Source organism: Pteropus medius, unplaced genomic scaffold (assembly GCF_902729225.1).
Source record: "Pteropus medius unplaced genomic scaffold, Ma_sr-lr_union100, whole genome shotgun sequence".
Classification (NCBI taxonomy): Eukaryota; Metazoa; Chordata; class Mammalia; order Chiroptera; family Pteropodidae; genus Pteropus; species Pteropus medius.
The window spans coordinates 6,073,988-6,095,223 of record NW_024354911.1 but is presented as its reverse complement, the minus strand read 5'-3'; the positions used below and the strand labels follow the sequence as shown (position 1 = coordinate 6,095,223).

The 21,236-nt window shown below is 35.2% G+C and overlaps 2 protein-coding genes across 10 annotated transcripts in view; one reads left to right on the top strand and one right to left on the bottom strand.

Moving 5' to 3' along the window:
* Positions 1 to 445: 445 nt before the first annotated feature.
* THAP10 (THAP domain containing 10) lies at positions 446 to 13,539 on the bottom strand. The gene is made up of 4 exons (XM_039856497.1): positions 13,354 to 13,539; positions 12,544 to 13,089; positions 1,850 to 1,997; positions 446 to 1,740 (listed from the first exon to the last, which is right to left on the bottom strand). The coding sequence occupies exons 1-4, from the start codon at positions 13,537 to 13,539 to the stop codon at positions 1,544 to 1,546; spliced, it is 1,077 nt and encodes a 358-aa protein (XP_039712431.1). The 3' UTR covers positions 446 to 1,543.
* LRRC49 (leucine rich repeat containing 49) overlaps positions 13,232 to 21,236 on the top strand; it is a 127,413-nt gene continuing 119,408 nt past the window's right edge. The window contains exons 1-4 of one of the 9 annotated variants that reach the window (XM_039856392.1): positions 13,233 to 13,585; positions 14,232 to 14,288; positions 16,043 to 16,139; positions 20,999 to 21,196. In XM_039856392.1, coding sequence (XP_039712326.1) covers positions 13,538 to 13,585; positions 14,232 to 14,288; positions 16,043 to 16,139; positions 20,999 to 21,196 — 400 coding nt within the window. In that variant the 5' untranslated portion in view covers positions 13,233 to 13,537. Of the gene's footprint in view, positions 13,586 to 14,231; positions 14,289 to 16,042; positions 16,140 to 20,530; positions 20,557 to 20,998; positions 21,197 to 21,236 lie in introns of those variants that run through there. The other 8 variants (XM_039856393.1, XM_039856394.1, XM_039856396.1 and 5 more) reach the window with 8 other exon arrangements.

Genomic DNA, 21,236 nt, shown 5'->3' with positions numbered 1-21,236 from the left:
AAGCCAGTGTTTTGTTTTACTTTACAACAGTGAAATATTACACAATACATTATAAAATCATATGAATCAACAAACTATGTATTCTCAATTGGTAAGAGGGGAAAAAACCTAACTGAATAGTAAAAAAATTAATCAATCAATCAATCAATAAAGTGCTGTTAGGGCTGTTAAAGTGTATAACATGTAGAAATGAAGTAAACTCATGGCAGTAAAATTTGGGGATGAGGGGGCATGTAACATTCATTATGGTTTGCATTAAGGAGATAGGCTGCTTCAAATCTCAAGGAACAAGTAGTTACTGATAATATTTAGCTTCAGAAGATTTACATCTTAATTTTAAAACATGATGCTCTCTTAAAACATTAAACAGTCAACTTAAATTCAAGCCAAAGCAGCATTAATAATAATGCTATGTGTTTACACAATCATTGTCCAGGCTCACAACTTCTATTAATATTTTGTTTATTTTATTATTATTTGTATTAAAATGAAGTCAGACATGAAATTAGCTTTGGAAGGAAATCACTTTGGTGTATTATTTAAACCTTTGAGGATAAAATGCATGCAGGTTCTTCCAACCATGCAGAACTAACAAGACATGTGAGGTGTAAAATGGACATTTATTTTTATTATTTTCCATAGAAGACCAGAGTTATAATTATAAGTTTCTCAGAAACCATTTTTACAAATTACTTCATGGTAAAAATTGCCATAGAAAGTTTCCTGGTGAAGAGCAGATGGGTCAACTGAGTTTCACATGCTTATTTCCCAAATGTAGAATTCAGTAGAGTGGTACTGATAGAGGAAAACCTAATTCTTAAAATGGGGATATAAAAATATTAGAAATATAATACTTTTTTTGCATGTTAACAATTTCAATCTAAATTAATCAAGCTAATTTGTTGTAATAGGAACTGATGCAAATAGATTTCATTAACAAGGTAATCTAAGTATATGAAACTATATTTAAATTGATTCCCCTCGAACATTTTCTATAAAAGCCATTACTTCACTAGAAATGCTCATAGGGATGATCCATAGATCTAATAGTATTATAAATGGACAAACTAATAAATAAATAAAATAGACAATAATCAAGGGTAAATGTCCTGGCTTTACCCAAATCATTTAATAGTATCAGACTTAGTTGTGCTCACTATTATTGCTCTTTATCTTCAAATTATTTAGAAGAATGACATTCTAACTCATGAATGTCAAATAAGACCCATTTGAATGTTGCTTCTGAACTAAGCTTAAATATTCAAAGCTTAATCTTCTTCTGGGAATGTTGCTATTGCGATTTTATTTTATAGCCTGATTTCCACCAAAAAAAAAAAAAAGGTGAAAGGAAGGGGCGAGAGTTGTAGGCAGGATTATTTTCATTATCTTGGCAGTCAGGTAAAATTTTGCCTTAGAGCTAAACAAATTTTGTTGATACTCAACTGTCAAATTATCTTAAAGTGAAAGATTTGCAAGAGCAAAGAGATAATTATGTGAGCCAAGATTTGAAAACCTATAGCACATCAAATCGTTTGGTGTGCTTTTAATAGGTCTCTTCTTTCACTTGCACAGCTACATAAGACAATTCACTCTGTTCACTCTTGATATCCCAGTCTGAATCTGTTTCTGAGTCACTGGAGCAAATGTCAAAAACAGAAGAAGTTCTAGACCATAATTCATCAGTCTGAGTAGCTGCATTACACAGCCGTTTCCCAAACACTTTCACTTTGGCCTGAATACCTGAAAGAGAAAAAATACAATTACCTATGAATTAGACTTAGCTTTTCATATATCTTTCATACACAAAGATCAGTTCAATTGATCAATTCATTGACGAGTCAAAACATACCCACACTACAGTGAGGGGGCCTTTTCAGAGAAATTTGTGCACTTTTATGCACTGGGCCTTCTTTACAGTGAGTAGGTACTGAAGTGACATCATTAGATCGACTATCAGCATGGACTTGTGTTTGTATAACTTCATTTTCACATGTAATCTAAAAATATAAATCACAGGAGAATTATATCAAAGGTAAGCCTACCTTATATGGTTCTATCTTTCAAAAGTTACAAGCAGTAAAAGAGCATAGATAATACTTTTCAAGGTCACATTAGGAAGGCTGGACTTTGAACTCAGGAAATGCTCTACAGTTCAAGTTCTTAAGGATTCTGCCATACTGTTCCTCACTATTTTTAAATCAGAAATTGCTAAGCATTCTGACCAAGTAGAAATCTATAAGCCATTAAGCTCTTGGCTTACAACCCATTATTTTTTCCCCAAAACAACAGTTGGTAGAGGTAATACTACTAGTAGTAAATTATTAGATATCATAGCAGTAGCGTTATTCTAGAAAACCAAATAATCAGTCCTTTATACCTTACAGAGAAATACTTAATAAGATAATATGATTGGCTTTAGTGTTTTAATGCTTTCCTGAGAAAAATTACAACATGAAATGAAATTTTGATTTGTGGGGGAAGTAAGAAATAGAAAAAGAGATTCAGATACTTAGAAAGTAACATAAGACTGAGTACTAAGAAATTATGTGGAAGAGGCTAAGAAAAGATATCTGAAAAATATAAGAGGGTCTGTGGGAAGAAAAAATAAGAAGCAATAGAGAAATGATAACAAAATTATAGTTCTTTGCAATTTTACCTATGGTACTGGTAGTAGCAACTGCCTTCAGACTTCTGAAAAAATATTTTAGTGGGCATCTTTGATTACTGTAATGCAGGCTATTTATACTCACGTTGAAGAAACATTGTGAAGAAACTTTTGTGAAGAGTCCCTTTGTAACATGAATAATTACATTTGATATTGCTGAAGACCTAAAATTTTGTCTTATCTTTATTTGTGTTTATAAAATTATGCCTGATTCCACTGGCTACATCTACTTCTAAGCCAAGCATTATAAAGTCTAGAATAAGTATATATTCCTTTACAAAATAGATATATGCCTGATAAAGTGGAGTTTTAGTAATTTAATCAGACTTTTAAAAATAATTTTTGTTCCCTTTATAATACATTTTATCACTGAGAAAATTACATCATACAGAGAAGCAAAAAATAAACAAGAAACCTCTAAAAATTAGTCAAAATCTTATCATCCAGAGATAATAACTTTATATTTTGATATACTTTTTGTCTTTTTCTATGCATTTTTTAAAAAATTGGGATCATATTTTATAATCTATTTCCCCTTTAATATATCATGTTTCTATATTATTAAATATTCTACATCATAATTTATGGCTGCAAACAATCTGCTGTACAGATATACTGTAATTTATTAAAACCATATTATTGGAAATCTTTAAACATAAATCTTTTGTGTGCATATCTCATTATTTCTTTATATTAAAAAGTTAAGAAGCAGAATTTCCAGGTATGTATTAATCAACTAGAACATGAGTGAAAAAGTAAAACATATAATGTTAATTGTAGTGCCACAGGAAAAGAGAGAGGAGCAATATTTGAACACATAACATCTGAGAATTTACCAAAATGAGTAGAAGGCATTAAGACTTGTTTTACAAAAGCATCATTTGTATTTATCAAAATAAAAACAAAGGAAACCATATCTATGCACATTACAATAAAGCTGGAAACCAAAGAGAAAAACTTAGGGGCAGCCAAAGGAATAAAGATTCATTCTCTTCGAAGGGGCAACTTAAGACAGAGTAATGCCTAAACCCTATGGGTACAAAAGATTGAAAGTAAAAAGATATAAAAATATGTACTATGCCAATACTAACCTAGAGAAAGCTGGTATTGTTATATCAGTACTATATAACTAACGTAGCTTCAAAATATATAAGACAAAATTATTAGAATTGTTAGACTAAATATATAAATTCAAAATCATAGTGGATGATTCTTAACATACCTCTCTCAGTAACTAATACAATAAGTAGACAAAAATTCCATAAAGATATAGGAAATTTAAACATGTTTAATAGATGTATGGAACATCGTACCCAACTGCAAGAACACAAATATATTTCAAGTGCATATGGAACATTTATAAAAACCAACATATGTTAGGCCTAATAAAAGGTTCAATAAATTTCAGAGATTAAATCCACATATTGTATAGTCTCTGTACACAGTGTAATTGACCTCGAAATCTATAACAAAAACATAACTACAAAATGGATGTATGTTTGGAAAATTTAAAATATACTTCTAAATAACCCATGAACAAAAGATAAAATTACAGTGGAAATTAGAAGATATTTTACATATCTAAAACTTGTAAGATTTGGTTAATGCCTGCTTAGAAGGGAATTTATGGTCTTAAATGCACATAATAGTATAGAAATATTATTTAGGCTTGACTAATTTAGATTAGAATTAACATCATACAAAAATATTACATAAAATATTTCTAATATGTCCCCATTTCAGGAGTTTTTTTTTTTTTTTGCCTCTAATAATACCACCCACCTGAATTCTACATTTGGGAAATAAGCATGTGAAACTTAGTTGCCTCATCTGCCATTCACTATAAAAATTCTGAACATTGATGATCTAATTTAACTCCTCAAGAATTTAAGGAAGAACAGCAAATAAAGATTTAAAAAGTAGAGGGACCAAGAGTGAACTGTAATGTAAACTCAGGACTTTGGGTGACAATGATGTGTCAATGTAGGTTCATCAGTAGTAACAACTGTACCACTCTGGTGGGGGATGCTGCTAATGGGGGAGGCTACACAGTTGTGAGAGCAGGGGGTATATAAGAAATCTCTCTACTTTTCCTTCAAATTTGCAGTGAACCTAACACTATTCTAAGAAAATAGCTTGAAAATAATTTTTAAAATATTCTGTATTTTTTAAAAATGTAAGCAGTTAGGCAAAGTTGGAAATATTTGGTAATTCAATATTTTGTCTTCACATAAGCAAGTTAGTTATCCTTAACATATTCTTTGTGTGAAATACCACATCTGAATGTATATGGATATGTGAGTGTTAAATGAAGTTTTCATTTTTTAACAAGTCTGATTAATAATGAAAAAACAGATATGAAAAGGTCTATGTTAATCATTTATCTCAGTAATGTATAAATCTAACCTATTAATTAAAAAAATTGAAGCTGAAAAAAATAAGTATATGGAAGGAAATAATAAATAATATAAATGAAAAAGAAAAATATACCAGAGAGATCAACAAGGCAAAGTTCATTTTTTGCAAAGATTAATAAAAATTGATAAACATCTGGTGAAGCAGATCACAGAAAAAAAACAGAATAAAAAAGCAAAAATTACTACAGATCATGCAGAATTTTAAAAGATAAAAGATTATCATGAACAACTTTGTCAATATATTTGAAAATTTAGATTAAACTGACAAATGTTTAGACAAATACAGTTTATCAAAATGGATGTAAAACAAAACAAAACAAAACAAAACAAAACTCTGAATAACCCTATTACTATTAAAGAAATTGAATCCATCATTTAAAATCTTACCACGAGGAAATCTCTAGGACTAAGTATCATTATCAGTGAATTCAAACAAATATTAATACTAAATTTATTAGTGAATATATAATGCCAATTTATAGAAACTTTTCCAGAAAATGATAAAAGACGGAACAACTCCAGACTGGTCAGCATAATCTTGATACTAAAACCTGAGAAAGGCATTTCAGACAAGATTGGGCATGTTCAGAGTGTTATGGCTGTAAACATGAGGAAGGCATTTCAAGAAAGAAAATGTATAGACTAATTTTGCTTATGAACACAAATGGAAAAATCCTGCACAAAATTTTAGCAAATCAAATTAAGCAATATATTAAAAGAATAATACACCTTGACCAAATTGGGTTTATTTCAGCCATGCAAGTTTGATTCTATATTTCAAAACCAGACAATATAATTCACCACATTAAGAGAATAATAAACAAAATATATGATCATAAATAGCTTCAGAAAAAGCATTTGATAAAATTCAACATCACTTATGATTTAAATCTGTAGCAAAAGCAAAAAATAGGGAACATTTCTTTATTATAAAGAGTAGCTACAAAAAGAAACTATAGAAAAATCTTATCAAATCGTGACATATTAAATAAAGTCTTTCTCTCTGAAAATAGGAATGAGAAGGAGTCTCCATCACCTCTTCTGTTCCCCAAACTGTACTGGAGTTTCTAGTGCAACAGGAAGAATAAGAAATAAAAGCACAAACATCAAAAACTATTTGCAGATTTTTATACATGTAGAAAATCCAAAAGAATCTGCAAATTATTATAATAATAAATGAGTGTAACAAGATTTCTAGATACAAGGTCAACAAAAATCAATTTATCTACATATATTTATAGAAAATAAAATTTAAATAATACTAATAATAGTAGCAAAAACAACAAAAATAAATCTAAAGACCTCCATGTAGAATGCCATAAAATGTTTTTAAGAGAAATATAAAAACAGAAATAAATGGTGGGATACACTATATTGGAAGAATCAATATAGTCAATATGTCCTTTCTCTCCAATTTGCTTATAAATATGATGCGGTCCCAATCAAATTTCCAGTAGATAATTTGTGGAAATTGATGAATTAATTTTAAAATATACCTAGAAATTTAAAGGGCTCAAAATAGCCAAGATATCCATGAAGATGAACAAGGTTAAGAATTATTATTGATTCTTGATGTAAGCCATAGTAATTAAGGCACTGTGATAATGGTGTGAAGACAGGCAAATAGATAAATGGAACAAAATAAAAACTATGGAGAGGACTGGTCAAGATGGTATAGAAGGTAGATGCTGTGTACGCTTCCTCTCGTGTACACAGCACCTACCTTCTATACCATCTTGACTAGTCCTCTCCACAGTTTTTCAAGTATCACAAAACTACAGAGCAGCCATCACTGAGAGACACCTGAGGTCTGGCTGAACAGAAATCCTACAACTGGGGACATACACAGGAGGTCACCTGGGGACTGGTAGGAGTGAGGGAGCTATGAAACAGCCAGGTCCTACAGCCATGTGTGGCGGTTGAAATTCATTAGGGTTATCTTGACTGCAGAGCCCTCTCCCCTCACTGAGGACTGAGGGGTTCCAGCCCCACACTAGGTTCCCAGCCTAGGGTTCCAGTGCTGGGAAGAGAAGTCCCCACAACATCTGGCTTTGAAAAATCAGTGGAGATTGTGGCTGAGTGAGACCTAGGGCTGCAGGAGTTGCAGGCGTTCCTCTTAAAGGGTCCGTATGTGGACTTACTCGCTGATGGACTCACTCATTCTGAGCTCCAGCACTGGAGCAGCTGCTCAAAGAGTGCCAGGAACTTATGGGGAGATACTGAGTTGTCAGGCTTCAGGGCGAGGGCTGGAAGGTTGGCTTTCTCTCAGACAGAAGTATTGGCAGTATCCATTGTTCCTTTGTTGAGCCCTCCCCATTTCCAGTGTGTAGATGCAGGCCGCGCCGCGCCGTATCTGAGTCTTTATCAACCTGGATAACACAGGTAATTACCTGAGACTCTGCCTCTCCCAACTTGCGGTCCCACCTAAACTGCCTCCAGCAGTTTATTCCATACAAATGGCTTGTCTTGGCTCATGTAGTGGACTTTCTTAAAACCTCTCAAAGGCTCACAAAACCCAAAGAAGCAGCAGCTGGCCTCAATGTGCCCTGCACCTCTTATTGCCCCAAGTTCTGCACCAGCAGAAGCTACCTTGGTTCTGGGCTTGGCCTCTCGAGGCACCTATAAGCCTCGAGTGGCAGCCATCTGCGGATTGCGTGGCGACTCTTACTAAGTGGCCCCAGAAATGCACAGGCTGCAGCTGAACTTGGCCTCCAGCTGGACCCCTCCCAGGAAGCCTCTGGGTGGGCACACCCAGTTTTCTGCTTGGACCAGAGCCACAGCACCACCCAGGGTAGTATCTGAGGAGGACACACCCAAAGGGCAGACTGGGCATGCACCAGAGCTCTCCTAAAGTGAATCTTGTTCTGTAGGGTCAGCCCTTCACCAGTCAATCCTCACAACTAATCAGCCCAAAGGTAAATCCCTCCCATCAATATGCAAACAACAACCAAGGCTCAACTATAACAGGAGGGCACCCACAACCCACACAAGGTACACACCTTGAGCACTTTGCTCAGATGACCAGGGAAGATTGTGCCACTGGGCCTCACAGACTACCTACTTCATAAAGCCACTCTGCTGAGACTGGAGACTTAGGAGTCTTATCTAACACATAGAAACAGTTACAAGGAGGCAGCCAAAATGGGGAGCCTAAGAAACATGTCCCACATGTAAGAATACCAGGATTCTCCAGGTCAAGCTAGATAGGAGAGGGAAGGACCGTGACACAGGAAACATGTCGAAGGCATTAAGACCCGGGTTTCTATAGTATATGCTGTTTTTGAGTTACCTAGTGCTTTAGGGGCTTCATATTTGTTACAGAAAAAGAGAAGAGAATCTCCCCACCCCTCAATAGTGCTAACTTAGAAACATATTTCTGCCAAAAATGGAATTATTTTATTATTATACTTATTTTATCTGTAAATCTGGCATATACCATTATTCCTTACTAAATGAAATAGGCAAAATACCAAAATACTGTTTAAAAACATATTAATTAATGAGTGATTATCTCTAGGGAGAGGCCTTGGTTGGAGCTGGGAGAGGGCAAGGCTAGGGCAAAAGGGTAGGAAAGATATTTATTTATTATTTATTTTAAATATTTGTTTTCTTTTCTATTTATTTTTTTATGATGACATTGGTTAACAAAATCCAATAAGTTTCAGCTATACACTTTAACAATAAGGCATATATATATTTACACTGTATGTTCACCTCCCATAGTTAGATTTATTTCTGTTACCACATATTTGACAAAAAGTATTTTTCACTTGATATTCTTTTGTGTCAATTTTACTTTGTATAATGTGTATGCATGACCTATTCAAATATATATGCATTGATTATCAAAAAATGTGGAAACAGACTAATGCATATATAGAAACTTGATTTATGACAAAGTTGACACTGCAGGGCAATAAGGAAATGCTAGTCTTTCCAATGAAAGATACTGATTCTGCATGGGGAAAAATGAAACTCTACCTCACATTCACAAAAATCAATTCTGAATGAGCTGTGGATCTTAATGTAAAAAGTAAAAGCGGTAAGTTTATAAACAATATAGAATGCTTTAAGCATTAAGCATACAGAAAAAGATTGGTAAGTTGGCCTACATTGAAATGAAAAAGTACAGTATATCAGAAGACACTTATAAGACTAAAGAAACAAGCCACAGTGGGAGAAGATATTAAAACATATTTAACTGACAAAAGACTTGTAGCAGAATTTAAGAACTTTAAATCAACAAGAAAAAGACAATCCAACAGAAAAATGGGTATAACATCAAAGAGGCTATCCAAATATTCAATTAACATTTGGAAAGGTGTTTTCTTACTAATTTAATTTACAAAATGAGACTGCAAAGTAAACCACCACCACACACCCTGCAAAAGAACTTAAATGTAAAAGACTGACAATCCAAGTGCAGACAAGTATGTGGAACAATATAAACTCTCATATGCTACTGGTAGAGTGTACATTGGTACGAGTATTTTAGAAAACTACTTGGTATTATTTACAAAGTTTAATATAATACTATGTACCAGTAGTTCTAGGTAAATAACCATCAGAAATGTGTAGGCATATGAAAAGTACATGTAGAAGATTGTATATAGCAACATTACTTATAATAGCCCCCAACTGATAACAATTCAAATGTACTACAGATTTAAAACTGTTAGTATGTTCATACAATGGACTGCTTTGTAATGATGAAAAACAAATTACTGCTATATGTAACAGAATGGTTGAATCTCACAAATATGTTGAATGAAGATGCCAGACACAAGAAATGCTACAGTATGATTCTATTCATATGAAGTTCAAAAAAAAGCAAACTTGGTTCCTCTGAGGAATTGGGAGGGGTTGGGGCTGGGGTAATATAGGAACTCCTGGGTGGCTAGTAATGTTCTATTTCTTTGACCTAGGTAGTGGTTATACATGTTCAGTATGTGATAATTTAATAACTTAAGATTTGTGCACTTTCTTGTATATATGCTGTATTTCAATTAAAGTTTAAAAGATGTAGTTGAATAAAAAAAACAAGGATGCAGATTTAACAGTTAAGGAAAAACAATAATCATTGCTTTGTGAAGCAAAATATCAGACACTGTACAGTGCTCCTCGGAACGTGCTTTCTTCCTTGGAGGTGGCCAATAATCTTTCCTCAAGCTCCCTAAAGATAGGGACATTCGTGCTTATATTTATCTACATATAGCACAAGGCACCCAGAATGGTTTGCAATAGCCCGATACATGTAGAATGACTGGAAATTTGACTTTTAGTCAGTTGGTCCTAGAAATGGAAAGGAAAACAGCAAGTAGAGTTAGGAGCCAGTTGAGGCACAAGCAAACTTTCTTCGCAATGTTATTGAGGTTCTCAATCCAGACCAGGCCAAAAATTTATTACTATCAACTCTAAATAGACCTTTTATTTTTACCTTATATACTGTTAAACTACTATTAAAATTCATACATAACTCCACAAGTATATTAATGTAATATGAATTATTAGAAATGTTGGCTGGATATACTTACTAATTGGAAAACAGATCTGATATCTCTTCTGGACTTCTCAAGTTAGCCTTTGTTGTATTATAAAATCTTTGGTTGTTACATTAGATTGACTTTTCTTCACCACAATTTTGATTAGGTGGTATTATTATGAGGGAAAAAATGGTGTAAAGGTGTGTGACACATGTTTATCTTTTACTATATATTTACCTATAGATGTACATACATGTGCTTGGGTAAAGGGTGGGTAGGTAGTGATGGTAGACACGTGGTTCAAGGAAAGGACAGATGTCTTGAGTGGCATATAGCTTGGTGGGAAGGGAAACTGGCAGAGAATTGAAAATTCTATTATAGCACACAAAAATGTTCTTATAGTCACATAATCATTCCACAAATATTTACTGAATTCCTTATATTTGCAAAATATTGTTCTAGCTACTGAGAATACAATAATGAACAAATCAGATATGATCCCTGCTCTCATGGAGCTTACATTCTAATGTGCGGAACGAACATTAAGCAAACTACATAATTATTTCATGACAACTGTGATGAGTGCTACTGAAGTATATGTGCTATATGACATATATGAAGAATGAGAGGATATAATTAGGGGATCAAAGGGGAAGGATGTTTGAGCTGGTTTTTACATAAAAAGACTTAAGTAATGATGATGATGCGGAACGGGAGTGGCATAATTCCAGGGTATTGCATGAAACAACGAAAAGGTCAGCGAGACTGGTGCACAGTGAGCAACAACAGTGGCCTTGGATAGAACAGGTGTGGTAGGTGAGGACAGAAAGCACGCAGGTACTTACAGATTGTGTTAATAATTTTGTTCTTTATCCTAGTAATTGCAAGATGACATTAAAGGGTCTTAAGCAACCACCCCAATGTTTAAAGCAGGTTGGTACTGCAGAGTTTTGGTCTGGTAATCAGATCTAGAGCAAGGAAATTATCAGTCTCCTGGAATGGCTTCCTTATTCATAAATTGTGAGTTTGGACTAGATGCACACTCAGGTTTTCTTCAGCTCTAAAGTTCTATGAATATTTTTATATATTCAAAGACAAAATGTCAGTTACAGGTCACCTAAAACTTAAAAAATTTTTTTTTTATTACAGTTGACATATTAGTTCCAGGTGTACAACATAGTGACTAGACATTTATATAACTTATGAAGTGATCACTCAGATAAGTCTAGTACCCAGCTGACATACGGGGCACTTTTTGGTGTTCTCATTTGTAGAAATGAATACTTTTTAAATCCAATTAAGTGTCATAACCTAATCTATGTAACAGTGATAGGGCTGACCTTTCATTATCTCAAAGAAGGCTAGGAAATCTTTAAAATGGGAAGTGGGAAAGAAAAAGTAGTGACCAGATGCAAAATAAGTGTAATCAATACTTATAAGGATAAAGAAAGTAGGCAGATGAAGGCAAGAAGGGTTAAATTCATCTTACTAGGATCGTTTAATTTAAAGGTAGCTAGTAAGAGTCAAAAGGGTTTAGGAGTGCGAAGGGATTGTTTAACAGCAGGCACCATCTTCAACAGTAGCTCTCCAACCCCCTCCCCCCACCATTTGACATATATCATTGACATTTCCTCAAGCTTGTGTAGTATGTTATGCAAAAAGTTTAAAGCACCCAATTCCTTGACATATGTTCAAATAAAACTTCCTATTTAAAAATTCTGACACGGAAGTGCCGGCGACTTTACAACCTGAAGGACAACAGTGAGTGCTTGTTTGCGTTTTCGGGGGAGGAGTACATAGGTGTTAATGCTAAATAGGATCTTGGAGATCCTTTAAAGTACACACCTAATTTTACAGGTAAGACACAAGGAAAACCTTCGAGGTGAGGTGACTTTCCCAAGGAGACACTAAGTGGAGAACCCAGCCACAGTCCGAAGGTCCTTCACCACCCTCGGTGGGCTCCTGGGTGTCCTTTTACCTGTGAAGCTGCAGCCATCTTCCTGGCTCGGAGAAGTGCATAGGACTCCGGACGCGGGACGGCCTCTGAATGCCTGACTGCCTGCGGCTTCCCTCGCTTTTCAGGGTCGCCCGCTTGGTCTCCCTCCTCTTCCGTCGTAGGTGCTGGGGAACACATACGAAGCAGGGTGGGCACGGCGCCTGCCACGAGACTCAGGCGCTGGGAGAAGCGCAGGTTCTTCTGAATCACCGAAGAGACGTCAAAACAGGCCGGAGCGAAGTGGTCAGAGTAGATGACCGAGCGGTCATTGCCCCCGTACCAGTCGGCGCGGCGACCCCGCACGAAGCGGTCCCACAGCAGCCGCACGGTCTGGTCCTTGGGGAAGCGGAACAGAGACTTCTTGGACTTGGTGGTGTTGCCGCAGTGGGCGGCCACGCAGCAGGCCGGTATAGTGGTGGCCTTTGGAGCCGGGGAGCAGGATCTTCTGTCTTGCGCGCGGCAGTCGACGCCGCCTCGGGCCCATTTCCTCCCTCTACCTCCGGCCACCGGAAGTGCGGAACTGAGGCCCTAAATGTGAGGGTTCCCAGCTCTAGGATATCTTCCTCCTCTACTCCGCAGCCCTCCCTCAAGAGCAGTTGGCTACAGGCAGATACAAATTTCGCGCGGGCAGAGCTGAGGTGGGCCGTAAAGAGGCACGGACCGGAAGTGGTGGTTGTCATAGCTACTGAAGTGGCCAGCCTCTTTCCAGTCTCATTCTCCCTCTTCTTCCACTGTTTTTATGAGGCCAGGAAAATCGAACAAGGAAGGGCTGACACACGGGGCCCCACAAACATAACCAGATGCTTTAATGACTGTGTCGGCCCGGAGATTTGGGAGAGGACCAGACCGGAAATGATTGTTTCCATAGTAACCCCTGAGCGGGTTGCCTGGGAGATGACCCCTTTCGGTCTCTCTGAATCTTTGCTGTATCGTCACTTCTAAGGCCGATCTAACAGATCCTGGACTGTCTCCTGCCATGATTCCCGGAAAATACCGCTCTGTTTCTGGCCGGGCTACGAACAACGTAGGTTGAGTCTCCTACTTTCCCTTTCTTTCCATTCGTATCGTCCTTTTCGTCTGGCGTCTTTGTCTTAGGTGATGTATTATTGAGACCATGACCTATGAATCTACTTAAGGTATTGTCTGACTGAGGCTTGAGATTTATAGACTGGACTAAGGCATTTGGAGAGTTTTAATATTGTATGGTGGTTACTCAAAAGACTTATCCCAGATCTGGGCTTCCCAGAAGGTGGAGCTGCTCTGCTGTGAAAGGCTAAGATTCGTCTAAATTCCTTTAACAAGTTTCTTTTTTTTTTTTTAATTAAGAAAATAATTTACTAATAACAGCTTCTCTAACCTCCTTCACCTGTTCCTTTGAGATGTTTACTTAGGCCTGAAATGGCAAGTGTCAAAATCCTTAGATGCTAAGTAGAGGGCTAAATTGCTGCAGACATTTTGGAAAATAAATCACAGTGAAACCTTTTAATTCTTAGTTGTGATTTTATTTTTTCCAACAAATCAGTAGAACATGATCATATACCAGAAACAAAAAGCAAGCATTCTGTTTTATTATTCTATTTTTTTGTGGGAGGATTTTATCTTTATCTGTACTATTTTGGGGAGGTGTGTTCGTTAAGAACATATTTTATGTTTTAATTTTTACATTGCAGGTGAACTGTGGGCTTCATCTGGTTATTCAAACATCATCCCTTCCTGAAAAAAACAAAGTAAGAAATAATAGCATGATTTAAAGAGTAGAGTATAACTGGAAATTTTAACTATATTTATTTTGGTCTCCAATCTAAACCTAATTTTTATTTTCTGCCTACATAAAGCCAAAAATCCTTTGTAAAAAACTGAATCTTATTTCACCAGTTGGAAAAGGTAAGGGTTTTTTTTCCTTGACATTTGAACATTTCTTAAATCAGAATCCTTCTTAAAATTGATGGCATATTATAGTTCGATTGGGAAAGAATTTTCTTTCTTAGTAATGGATAAAATGATGGTATATATTACTACTAATGGAATCTTACAATAGGTAAAATGTGATAATTTAGGGGGACATATCTATACATTCCATTTAAAATCAGGGGAGAAAAATAGATTAGCAGTGGAAGTATATTAGGTTTAATGCTATTTAAACTTAAGATTATGAACATGATTCTTTTTTCCCAAACAGTTTACACATAATATCTCTGATATTTCCATAATTTCTGGCTTTTGGTTTGATTTTTGAGATTCATGTGTTTTCCTTTCTCTCCTTTCTCATCTTAGCAGTCACTAACTCACCTTCCACACAATTGTGTCTCAAGATACAATATAATTTTTCTACTGTGACCATGTTGTACACCTCCAACTATCACAATTCAGTTTTTTTTTTCTAAAGAAAGTCAAAGAGGCAGCAGTTGATTACGTTATATATATGAAAATAAATACTTGACAACTAGACCATTTGATCATCTTGGATAAATAACAGTTAGCTAGATTAATTGAAAATATTCCCTATTATAATTGGACATAATGTATTCCCTCCAAAGTTTTGCTAATTGATTTGACTGGATAAATCCTATTCTACCAGTGTGTTTCTAGGAATGATGTGCTTTATCCAAATTCTTTTCAAACAGTTCATTTTCTCTTGTAGACATATGTTTTAAGAAAATACCATTAGCTTACATAATTCATAAGGAGATAAAGCAAATGCTATTTCAAAATGCATATTTAGGGGTTTTTGTGGTTAATCATGACAGATTGTTTGATTTTTAAAAATTCTCCTATCAACTAATTTAAAACCAATTTAGAGAAATCTCTTCTTAGAAGCTTTAGATATAAAATTTTACTATTTTGTTATGTTATAATTGGACTCTTAAAGGAATTCTAATAATAAAAATTGATTTTTTTCCACAGAATTTAGTTTTTATTGTATGTTTTTTGCTTTTATTTTTGAGACAGTGATTCTTTTAATGATTGTAATTGTGGTGAGGGTTTGAAGGAGTTAGAAGTGCCTCAGACTGAAGCATAGTTTCATCTGACCTTTTGAAATTGACTGTGTGTGTATGTGTGTGTGGTAAAATGACAAAATTTACCGTTTTAATCATTTTAAGTTATACAAATCAGTGGCATTAAATACATTCACAGTGTTGTATAGCTGTCAGCACTATCTAGTTCCAGAACTTTTTATCACCCAAAAGGGAGCCCCTATACCCATTAAGCAGTCACTCCCCATGTTCCCTATCCCACCCCAATGAAGCCACAAATTTACTTTCTCTCTCCATAGATTTTCTTACTCTCAATATATCATAAATGGAATCATACAGTATGTGACATTTTGTGTCTGGCTTCTTTCTTTCAGCATGGTGTTTTTTTCAAGGTTTATCTGTGTATTGATCAATTATTGCATGTTGTTTTATAACTATCTTTATTATTTATTGTTAAATTCTTATCCAAATTTTTTTTTCTCAAATAATGTTTTTTTTTTTTTTAGGTTGAATTCAGGCTAAATAAAGAAACACCATCATTTCCTGGTCGACTCTTACAACATGACCTTGAAAGAAACTATTCAAGTAGGCAAGGTATTGTCAGTGAGTAGAGATCATATATGGTTTATCTTCACTGGGTAATATTGTTTAATAACATTGATTTTCTAGATCCAAATATACTTTAATTAAAAGTGAAATGGTTAATTGGTACCAAATTGTCTCGGTATTTGTTTAAATCAGAATTGATTTTACATACGCAGCATAGTAGATGCTTTCTAATACAGAAAAAAAATGTTGTATTTAGTTTGAGGATGGGCTATGTACAAGACAATGGGAAAGAATCTTTCAAATACTGTATAAGAACTTGGAAAAATGGCTAATTAGGGAACACAGATCTTTAGGAAACAGGGAAACAGTGGGAAGAGTGGAAAGTTAGGAGTGGAAAGAAACAGTCTCTTTCCTTTATTAACACATATAATTATAGATAATTTCTATCAAAGCCCTTAAACTTTAGTGTGCATCACCTGAGATCTTGTTAGGAATGCAGATTCTTAGTGCTCCCCTTGCCCTTTTCCCCTTCCCCATTCTGATTTTGTAGATTTTGGGTGGGATTTGGAAATGTGCATTTAAATAATTCTCAAGTGGTTCTGATGGATTTTGTAGATCTTGGGTGGTTTGTGGACAACTTTTTAAAAAATACTGCTTTACATCCTCTGGTTATATTGCTTTATTTTTTAGTTTAAGGAGATATTTCCTATTGTGCATTTTAGTTTTTATTTGGTTGCTAACAACTGTTAGCTATCTGTAATGTGCTAATATTAAGCACTACAGAATCCTTATGTATAGTACCATCCCTACCTCTTAGGAGTTTGTATGAGAGGGCTGATCAGTATAGGCCTCTCTAGATTATTCATCTCATTACTGCATGAACATGTGGCGATTCTGAATATTAGATTAGTTTTCCTTTTTTGTTTCATTACTTCTAGACCTTCTTCTTAGGCTCATATCTAATCTGACATGATTTTTCTCTTTCCTATATCCTGCACTCTTGTCTTGGCCAATTGCTGGACGCCACATCAACCTAACCATAGTTCCACAGGGCGGGAAACATCTGTCTTGCCTTCTTTGGTTTGGTTGATTACATATTCATCGAGTATGTACTATCTGCCAGTCACAGTATTAGGCACAGAGTTATAGATGCGAACCTGGAAGTTCTCAAGTAGGATTTCTTATGCTTGCATTGTGAGTTTCTTTCATATTTTTGATAACAATATCTTAACTTTTTTTCTAAATTGAGTCAAACTTAAATATTTTCCCAAGCTATTCTCAAGTTAGAGGAGGAAGTTGGTATACATATTTGTAGATGCCTGGCCAGGTAAATTTATTTAAGTGGGAAAGTATTGCCTGATATTTGCTAATGAGGAAATAATATGGAGGCACTGAATTTTGTGAATATGAGAGATGAATAAGGTGTTATATATAAATAGTGATCCATAAAATACAAATGAACTCTTTAGGGAAAAATAAAGCCATTTGTTTTTCATTAAAAGCTTTTATTCAGAATCATTCTCTGTGACAGGCTACTCACTTATACCTGGTTGTTTTCCAAATGTGCCTCCTCCATAGTTCCAGACAGTTTCATGGAAAGAACTCCACATAGTGTGCAGCTGTCTTCTTGACTTTTGCTCACTATTCTACTTCCAAAGGCATAAAACTTTAGAAAAATTATAAGTAGCACTCTATTAGGAAAAGTATGGGGACTTCTATATAATAAATGGCATCCTAGCGGGGAGGGGGAAAATAAAAAAATAAAATGTTAAAAAATAAATAAATAAATGGCATCCTAATACCCAATCATCACAATTTTTAATTTTTTTTCCATTTTTCAAAATGAATCGAATATATATATGTATATATTTGACTGTTAAACAATACTGGTTTGAACTGCGTGGATCCACTTATATGTGGATTTTTTTTCAATAAATATACAGTCAGTGCTTTGTATCCCTGGGTTGCACATCTGTGGATGCAACCAACCTGAATGGAAAACAGTATTTTCAATCTGCTCTTAGGAAGCTATGGACGCCAAGGGTCAACTGTATGCATTGTTCTATGCCATTTTATATAAGGGACTTGAGCATCCATGGGTTTTGGTATCTGCTGAGGGTCCTGGAACCAATCCCCCACAGACATCGAGGGACTATTGAAGATTTTGGGGAGTCAGTAGTTAGCCTTTGATTGCATGGGAGTTGGCACCCATTCCCCGCTTGTTGTTCGACATAAATTAACCAGTAGTACTCTTAGTCCAAAGTAAAGAAACTCTGTTTTAGTTAGGCTGGTTTTAAAACTTGGTATGTGATTTCTTTTAGGCTTTCAGATTATTGTTGAGAGTTAACCCCTGTATCCTTGAAATTTTGAAAGCATCAGATATTCGAGGGACTACTATATAGCAAAATCTCAGTTAACCAGGCCTTAACTGATTAAACCCCTTAATTAAGAATTCTAAAATGTGTATATAGAGAGGAAGAGACAGTGCTTGACTCTTAAGATTGTGATAAATCACTAGAAAATCTAAAATCAGGATTTTGGTTACCAAAACACTCTCAAAGGCAAGGCTGAGTGGACACATATATTTGACAATATACTGTATTATCCAGCCAGCCACCCATCCAACCACCCAATCCATCCATCTTTCTTTCCATTCATTCACTCACCCATCTGTTCACCCAGTTATCTATCCATGTATTTAGGGTTCAGTGCAGTGAAGACTCTTACCAAATGTAGACCATTATGCCTCTAAATACTTTGAGATCCTAATTATGAAAGAATTCATAATTCAGCATTTTAATACTGAAATGCAAGAATTTCTGATTTTCTTTTTTAACAGAAATAATATATACAAAATAGATTTCTAATTAAGTCTTAGTAAATTGGAAAATCAGTTAATTTACTGATTGTCTACTGAACTTAGATTCTTCCAAGAATATAAAGGATGTAAAATGAGGTCTGTATCTCAAGGAACTTATACATCTAATTGGGAAGCGAAGGACTACATATCTGGTAAATTAAATAGTGATATATGAAACAAACAAGAAATATTTCAATTAAAATTTTGGCACATAGTAATGTAGTTTATATGTAGTATGAAACATTCTATATATACATAGGTGTTTGATATGTACATGTCTGTGTGTACGTGGGTGTTTATATATCCACATAAATATGTGGATGTTTCAAGTGCAGATCACTCGGATTCTCAGTCATTTAAACGATCTTTTTTGTTGATTTTAAGACCTTTCTACTTAATCAGTCTCATCTCTTGCTATTTATTGTAAGATGTATAGCACACTGATTATTATAGTAAGCTCATCATTTGGGTAGTGATTATGACTTCTGTGTATAATAGGAACCAAAAAATGTGAAGATAAAACTCTTTTACTTACTGAATGTAAATAAAATTTACTGGTCAATTACTGCCTCTACATCCAAAGTCTTATAAAGTTTAAATTTGCCTCTTAAATTGAGAATTGGCTTGAAGTGTTCACAGAATTTTAAAAACCCAACTCTGATACTAATAAGAAAAATCAAGGTTGTCTGTTGTTCAGAGTTTTTCCTTGATCATCTTTAGCTGACCAGTTAATCCTTAATCAGTTAATCCTTAGACTAGTTTCTGTTTGTTTTGATTTCCAAATCAGTTTATAGAATGATGGTTGCCTGGGTATCATGCTAGCAGCTGGTCATATCTCAAGTCCAGTTCCTTGTTAAACATCATGTCAATTCTGAATGCTTGTACTCTAGAACATCATTATTAGTTATCTTGATATTTTATGATATTCAGAAAAGTGGGATGTGAGCACTGGTTATTTTGTTCAAGAAGCTAGGTGTGTGATACTTGGGTTTATGCCATGCAAACCTGGAGAAGCTAGTAAATACCATTGCTTTCTAGCTCTTTAATACAATCTATATGGAACTAAGTTGTCATCATATTGTCTGATGGCCTCCCAAAGATTATGTTAACATCCTAGATTTGGTTTCGTGTTTTGTTCATATTGGTCAGTTTAAGTAGCAGAATTCTATGGTAACCTTAGGTTCCATTTTACTGCTTATCACTCCCCTCAACATCAGTTGCTGCTTTCAGGAAATTTTCTCCTCATAGAAGAAGATATAGTAGAATTCCTCTGGTGTTCAAACTGTCACCTTTGACCTATTACTCTGATTTTACCTCTTTTCTGGATATTCCAAGCATCTCTTCTTGACCATTCTACATTCTTCTAGGTCTTTAGAATATATCTTAATATACTCTCCCCCTAAACCCATCTGTAACCATCTTCTTTAAGTGAAAAATAACCAGACACATTTATGTGTGAATATATTATTAGGTATTATTTTTTATTCTGTATTTTGTTTATGTTCTTCTATATAGTTTATTAATTTCATACTGGTTTGCCCACTAGATTGAAAGCTACCTAATGGCAGGAACAACATCTAACCCAGCGGTCCCCAACCTTTTTGGCATCAGGGACCAGTGCTCCTGTGAGAAATTAATGCCTGATGATCTGAGGTGGAGCTGAGGCCGTGATGCTAGCCCTGGGGAGCGGCTGCAAACACAGATGAAGCTTCACTCACTTGCCTGCCGCTCTCCTCCTGCTATGTGGCCGGTTCCTAACAGGCCAAGGACCTGTACTAGTCTGAGGCCCGGGGATTGAGGACCCCTGATCTAACCAACAGCCCATAAATCTAATGGGGGTGTTGTATGCCCTGTGGATCCTCACTATAAGTATATAAGATTTATTGACATCCACTTTGGTTCTGCAATATTCTCTATTAATAGTACCTGATCATACAAAAAAAATATAATGATGTGAGGTTTACATTTGCTATCCAAAACTACTTTCTCTGTATATCCTTTAGCAAAGTCATGTGTTTCGTAGCTTTGTGATAAACTTTTTGATATTTTGAAGGAGATGGAAGAGTAATAAGCCCTTCGCCTCGTAATAAATCATCATGCATCTCATCCACAACAAACGTGACAGAACTATGTGGGCTGGAAATGAAAACTACCATGAGCTCCTTATCAGCATTTGGAGATTCTTCCATTCAGACACCTTCAAAGTCCAGAATCCGGCAGGGCTGTCATAGTGCTGGCCCAAATGTATCTGGTAATGAGGGACTATCATCTCAGTTATAAGAGAGTTAAAA